Source organism: Bombina bombina, chromosome 3 (assembly GCF_027579735.1).
Source record: "Bombina bombina isolate aBomBom1 chromosome 3, aBomBom1.pri, whole genome shotgun sequence".
NCBI classification, from domain to species: Eukaryota; Metazoa; Chordata; class Amphibia; order Anura; family Bombinatoridae; genus Bombina; species Bombina bombina.
In genome coordinates this window covers 1,276,191,330-1,276,198,968 of record NC_069501.1, presented here as the reverse complement: position 1 = coordinate 1,276,198,968, position 7,639 = coordinate 1,276,191,330, and the positions used below count along the sequence as shown (strand labels likewise).

The 7,639-nt window shown below is 37.3% G+C and overlaps 1 protein-coding gene across 1 annotated transcript; it reads left to right on the top strand.

Annotated features, from left to right (window-relative positions):
* The first annotated feature begins 6,195 nt into the window (after positions 1–6,195).
* On the top strand, positions 6,196–7,149 carry LOC128652747 (olfactory receptor 52N4-like). The gene has a single exon (XM_053705678.1). It carries the CDS (start codon positions 6,196–6,198, stop codon positions 7,147–7,149), a length of 954 nt encoding a protein of 317 aa, XP_053561653.1.
* Positions 7,150–7,639: the final 490 nt, after the last annotated feature.

The following is a 7,639-nucleotide window of genomic DNA, read 5'->3' as shown; positions in this document are numbered from 1 at the left end:
AGTGATAAGGTGGACTGCATTGTTTTATTGTGTGTAAATTGTTATCTGCTGAAGAAATGTAATTCTACTATGGCCTGTAAAAGGGTGTTGCCTCTCTATCTAAATGTATCAAATGTGTGATTGGGGATTTTATGCCTCCCCCTGAGAGTGTCCTTTTTGCATGTAACTTCAATAAAAAGCAGGCTGTGTATCCAGCACATCAGACCTATTCTGACCCTCTAACTTGCAGCCTTGACTCATGTTTGTAGGGGACAGCCATAATCACTACAGGGATTGCTATGCTCTATATACTCCCTTAGCTACTGAGCTCCTGTAAGAGCTCTTGTTCCTGATCCTGCTTCGCTCTAAAGAAGGAAGAGGTTCACCTACTGGAGCCTGGTCGTAGGTCCAGGGCGCAGAGCAGACGGCGAGATACCAGCCCAGCAGCGGTGGTTCGTAGAGTCTGCGTTACTTATGGTGGCTACGCAGTAGTTATAGTGTCTACGGTTCTGCTGCTCCTTTGGGGAGCGCTAGGAGCATCCTTTTCTACGGTCCAACTTCCAGTCAGCCTGGAGGCAACCGTAACATGGGGCTAAACTGTTAATGCAGACGAAATTATAAGTATAGCTTCAGCAATAATCGTCAGGTGGAGTATACAATATATCAGTTGTCAGTTGTGGGTAAATAGCAGACCTGATAATCGGTCCTAGCAATACAAAATTACTTAAAAAAAGAAGCTTAGTGCAATTATGCTCATCAAGATTTTGTACTAATTTACGCAATTTGTAAGTAACTCTTATAATCAACATGATCCCATTTATAGTTTATACTTAGTATTATCATCCAAGATTACTTATAAAGGGTAGCTGCTGAATTAGACCTCCAATCTCTTAAACTGAATATTTTCTCCATTATTATATAGTATAACCTATGGGTATCAGTTGTACGATTGTACCCTGTTAGACACGATACTATATAGTAAAATGAACCAGAGTTGATACCAACTTAAGTTGTGTGTATAGGAGGGACTCATTCTATTAACAAGCAAGTGGATTGTTACCTATAAATATTAATATTGGACTATAATTCCAGCTGGACATTCAATAAATATATGAACTATTGTACTAAACATACCCTGAACATAATAGTCAGAATTTAGCAGTGCCATTTACATCTGCTTATATACTCTATCCACCTTATAGACTACAAATGACTTATGTCTGGTATTACTATCAATGCACAATCATAAAACAGTAAAATTTAAGGTGACATATTGAGTATATAAGGTATATACAGTGGGGCAAAAAAGTATTTAGTCAGCCACCAATTGTGCAAGTTCTCCCATTTAAGAAGATGAGAGAGGCCTGTAATTTTCATCATAGGTATACCTCAACTATGAGAGACACAATGTGGAAACAAATCCAGACAATTACATTGCCTGATTTGGAAAGAATTTATTTGCATATTATGGTGGAAAATAAGTATTTGGTCACCTACAAACAAGCAAGATTTCTGTCTCTCACAAACCTGTATCTTCTTCTTTAAGAGGCTCCTCTGTCCTCCACTCATTACCTGTATGAATGGCACCTGTTTGAACTTGTTATCTGTATAAAAGACACCTGTCCACAACCTCAAACACTCACACTCCAAGCTCCACTATGGTGAAGACCAAAGAGCTGTTGAAGGACACCAGAAACAAAATTGTAGACCTGCACCAGGCTGGGAAGACTGAATCTGCAATAGACAAGCAGCTTGGTGTGAAGAAATCAACTGTGGGAGCAATAATTAGAAAATGGAAGACATACAAGACCACTGATAATCTCCCTCGATCTGGGGCTCCACGCAAGATCTCACCCCGTGGGGTCAAAATGATCACAGAACGGTGAGCAAACATCCCAGAACCACACGGGGGGACCTAGTGAATAACCTGCAGAGAGCTGGGACCAACGTAACAAAGGCTACCATCACTAACACACTACGCCGCCAGGCACTCAGATCCTGGAGTGCCAGACGTGTCCCCCTGCATAAGCCAGTACATGTCCGGGCCCATCTGAAGTATGCTAGAGAGCATTTGGATGATCCAGAAGCAGATTGGGAGAATATCATATGGTCAGATGAAATCAAAGTAGAACTGTTTTGTAGAAACACAACTCGTCGTGTTTGGAGGAGAGAGAATGCTGAGTTGCAAATAAAGAACACCATACCTACTGTGCAGCATGGGGGTGGCAACATCATGCTTTTGGGCTTTTTCTCTGCAAAGGGAACAGGACGACTGATCCGTGTACATGAAAGAATGAATGGGGCCATGTATCGTGAGATTTTGAGTGCAAAACTCCTTCCATCAGCAAGGGCATTGAAGATGAAACGTGGCTGGGTCTTTCAGCATGACAATGATCCCAAACACACCGCCCGGGCAACGAAGGAGTGGCTTCGTAAGAAGCATTTCAAGGTCCTGGAGTGGCCTAGCCAGTCTCCAGATCTCAAACCCATAGAAAACCTTTGGAGGGAATTGAAAGTCTGTGTTGCCCAGCAACAGCCCCAAAACATCACTGCTCTAGAGGAGATCTGCATGCAGGAATGGGCCAACATACCAGCAAACTTGTGGAGACTTACAGAAAACGTTTGACCCCTGTCATTGCCAACAAACGATATATAACAAAGTATTGAGATGAACTTTTGATATTGACCAAATACTTATTTTCCACCATAATTTGCAAATAAATTCTTTCCAAATCAGACAATGTGATTGTCTGGATTTGTTTCCACATTTTGTCTCTCGTAGTTGAGGTATACCTATGATGAAAATTACAGGCCTCTCTCATCTTCTTAAGTGGGAGAACTTGCACAATTGGTGGCTGACCAAATACTTTTTTGCCCCACTGTATTATCGTAACTTATACTGAATAGTGGGCATCACATTTGAATTAGGCTCACCGTTAATGTAAAGTAATATACCAGTGTGATACTGAATTAAAGGTACAATTTTAACTTGGGTAAATACTTATGTTATGGATATAGAGAGGGTGTAATTGTAACGATACACACATTTTTCTATCTGCAATATCCTCCTTCACTTTCCAATAGGGCCAACACGTCGCTCTCTATAGTCAGTTTCTACGGCCGTCAGCTTTTTGTTCTTAAACAAAATTAAGTCATTTTTATATTTTGTCACTAAGGTGTCTTGTTTCTTAACCCAGTCTTGTGTTTTGTCTTCTGTAATAATATGGTAACTGTATTGTTTTATTTGTGCAATCTCAAATTTCATTCAACTCTCTAGTCTATTGACTTCCTCTATGACCAACAACATAAGATCATAGGAACACTAATTCAAGATTGAGCACCATTTGCAACAGAACTCTGTACTAGATCTGCCTAGTGTGGGAATATTTTTTTTATTTTGAAACCTCTAGGGATTTGTTTTCTTTTGTGACAACTAGATAAGTAAATAGCATGCAGGTGGTAATCTATTGCTCTTTATCTAAAATTTACTAGTTTATGGTATATATTAATGGGGGTGTCACCCTTCAACTCACTCAGATCTGAGTCCACTTGGATCCTCTCTGCATCTTCATCTGTGTACATGAATTTGTCAGTATTGAATCCCCATTTTCCAGAGGTAAACTCATGGTATTGTTTCCTCCATATTGTCCATTATGAAATGTAAGTCCTAGAATCAGACTAAAGAAACAGAATGGTGGGAGAGTTATTCCTGTGCAATGTAAACGCATAAATGTCCCAATTAGGTTATTCAATAGTCGGGTGCAATATATTTTTTTTAATTTTAGTGTTTTTTTTGTAATGTTAGATTATTTTTAATTTTCGTAATTTTAGTGGTTTTTTTTGTAATGTTAGGTTTTTTAATTTTGTAACTTAGGTTTTTTATTTTCTTTTATTAGAATAGTTATGTTAGGTTAATTTATAGATAAATCTTAGTTTTTTCTATTTAACAGGTAAGTTTCTTTTTGATTAAAGATAGTAATATTGTAACTGTAATTTAAAGTTAGGGGGTATTAGGTTTAGAGGTTAATAGTTTCATTTAGTGTGTTCCGATGTGGGGGGCCAGCGGTTTAGGGGTTAATAGGTTTATTATAGTCTTTGCAATGTTGGGGGCTGGCAGTTTAGGGGTTAGTAGGTTTATTATAGTAGTAGCCATGTAAGGGGTGGCGGTTTAGAGGCTAATAGGTTTATTATAGTCTTTGTGGTGTGGGGGGCTGGCGGTTTAGGGGTTAATAGGCTAATTATAATAGTAGCAATGTGGGGGGCTGTGGTTTTAAGGGTTAATTGTTTTATTTAGTGTTGGCGATGTCGAGGGGTGGTGGATTAGAGGTTATTAGACTACGGGTTTATGATAGGGTGTTAGGCTTTTACATAACTTTCTTCTCCCCATAGACATCAATGGGGAATGCATTACTGCATCCCAGGTGTTTGTTTTTCTCTAACACCTTCTCTCCATTTATTTTTTATGGGGCAAAACATGCATGAGTCCGTAAAGTCAGGCCTTGGGTTTTGTGCGGTATGGCGCTTAACACAGCGTAACGCACAAAACAAGAAGGTTTTTTTGTAACTTGTAATGTCAGCGCTATGGAGATTATTTTGCGATATTTACTCTTAAATAAGAGAGATTAGCAGTTCTGCTTTACTTGCAGGTTCAGCGCATTGCTTTGGACATGTCCTAGGTGATGATTTCAATCGGAGAAACTATTTCAAATAAAATACAGAAAAATATATAAAGGCACCATTTCCCATATATTTAATAATCTGCAGTAAGTAAAGCAAGTCATTTTGAACACATTAAAGGGACAGTCAAGTCAAAATTAAATTTTCATTATTCAAAGAACTTTCCAATTTACTTTTATTATCAAATTTGCTTTGTTCTCTTGGTATTCTTTGTTGAAAGCTAAATCTAGGTAAGCTCATAAACTGATTTCTAAGCAGTTGAAGGCTGCCTCTCATCTCAGTTTTTCACAGTTTTACAATGCTAGTTCATGTGTGCAAGTCTATCAAAAGAAGTGAGATAAGGGGGCAGAGGCTTAGATACAAGGTAATCACAGAGATAAACGTATATTAACCCTGTTGGTTATGCAAAACTGGGGAATGGGTTATAAAGGGATTAGCTATCTTTTTAAACAATAACAAATTTCAAGTAGACTTAAAGGGACATGAAACCCAATTTTCTTTCTTTCATGATTCAAAAAGAGCATACAAGATTAAATCACTTTACTTCTATTATCTAATTTGTTTTGTTCTTTTGATATCCTTTGTCGAAAAGCATATCCAAATAGGCTCAGAGGCTTATTTAACAAATGTCTGTCGGACCTGATCCGACACTGCGGATCAGGTCCTACAGACATCGCTGAATGCGGAGAGCTATACGCTCTCCGTATTCAGCATTGCACCAGCAGCTCACAGCAGGGAGGTGTCAATCAACCCGATCGTACTCGATCGGGTTGAATTGTGGCGATTCCTGTCCACCTCATCAGAGCAGGTGGACAGGTTATGGAGTCTTTAGACCGCTGCTTCATAACTCGCCAGAAACACGCCAACTCAAGCTCCATTTGGAGCTTAATAGATAGGCCCATTAATATATGCATTGTGTTATTGGCTCACACATGTGTATTGCTATTTCTTCAACAAAGGATTCCTAAAAAATGAAGCAAATTATATAAAATAAGTACATTGAAATGTTGTTTACAATTATATTCTCTTTCTGAATCATGTCCCTTTAAGGGGAAGCCAATTTAATGGTTCAGTGCCCCTTAAGTGGCAAATAATGCTTTTGTGTTGTTTTTGAGAGGTGACAACTTCCTTTTGAAGAATATTATCATCAACATAATTTCGTGATTTTGATGACTAGGAAATTGCACTGACAAAATCGCAAGAAAGTGATAAAAATATATGATATGAAAATATCTACTTAATAGTCTTGTTACTAAATATTTTTGGTTATTAAGACAGTCTTTTTACATATGATAAAGAAACTATCTGTTAATATTAATTGCATAAGATATTGCTGTTTAGACCTACAGTGGTTCACATTATCTTTCCAAGCTGTCCCCATTTACAGATGCAAATATACAAATATTCCAAAATCCAAACCTTTTCTAGTCCAAAGCAGTTTGGATATAGTGTTTGCACCTGTTATATTATCTACAACCTGTAGTATTCATATCTGCATTGTTTTTGCTTTATTGGTAGGGATATGCTTATGTTTACCCAATGCTGGAAGCCAACAAGAGCTTAGTGAGACCAGAACATTTCATCCTAGTTGGGATTCCAGGACTAGAAGATGTGCAGTTCTGGTTCTCCATTCCTCTGTGCACCATGTTTCTTCTCACCATATTTGGTAATACAGTCATGCTTTATGTTATTTTATTGGAAGAAAACCTGCACAAGCCGATGTATTTTTTTATTTCTATGTTGTCAATCCTTGACCTTGTTTTGTGTTTCAGCACTACACCCAAAATTCTTTTGATCTTTTGGTTCAATGTTAAGAGGATAACATTTGGTGGATGCCTTACCCAGATGTTCTTCATTCATGCTCTCACTGCTATGGAGACTACAATATTGGTGGCCATGGCATTTGACCGCTATGTTGCCATTTGCCACCCACTCAGATACAATACAATCCTCACTAACAACAGGATAGCTGTTATTGGTATTTCAGCCATCATTAGAGGAACTTTTTTCATTATACCATTTATACCACTTGTCAACAGGTTGTCCTTCTGCAAGACCATGGTCATTTCTCATACTTACTGTGAGCATATGGCCTTGGCGAAGATAGCTTGTTCTGATATAACTATTAACAAGGTGTATGGTCTGACTATTGCCCTCCTGATTGACACTGTTGATATTGCGTGTATAACTTTATCGTACTCTGCCATAATTAGAGCTGTTATGAGACTTTCCTCTAATGAGGCAAAACGCAAGTTGTTTAATACTTGTGGCTCTCATATTTGTGTCATTATTATGTTTTACACCCCAGCGCTCTTTTCCTTCTTCGCACACAGATTTGGGCATAATATCTCCCCAAAAATTCACATTACCATAGCAAATCTTTATATTATTATTCCGCCCATGTGCAATCCAATCATTTATGGGGTGAAAACAAATGAAATCCGTGAAAGGATAATCACAAGTTTTTTTGGTAAACAAATTAAATCTCTATGATGAGTTAAAAATTCACTTTAAAACAGCTTTTTCTAGAGCGCTAATAGTAAACTTTTTGTGCACGTCGGTTTGCACTCATATTATGAGTTGAAAGTAAAAAGTTATCACTCTCCCACTAAGCCGAGGCGCACAAAAAGCCTAACTTAGAATATTGTGTGCGTGATAACTTATTTCCATATAAGTCAATGGTGCAAAAAAAGTGAGAAAAAACCTACTCACACGCAAACACGATTGTATTTTCTCAAGTGCGCTAACATGACATGAAAATATGAATAATTCACATTCCATTGTTCTTTACATAGAAGAATATGTTTTATTTATTCATAAATACATTTATATATATATATATATATATATATATATATATATATATATATATAAAATGGTATTTTGGTACAATATATATCTATACAGTACCTATATATATATATATATATATATATATATATATATATATATAGATTTATATATATGAGGATGAAAAGACAAG

What these genes read in the sequence shown, in the direction of transcription:
- LOC128652747 (XM_053705678.1), top strand. Translation starts at nt 6,196, where the DNA reads ATGCTGGAAGCCAACAAGAGCTTAGTGAGACCAGAACATTTCATCCTA.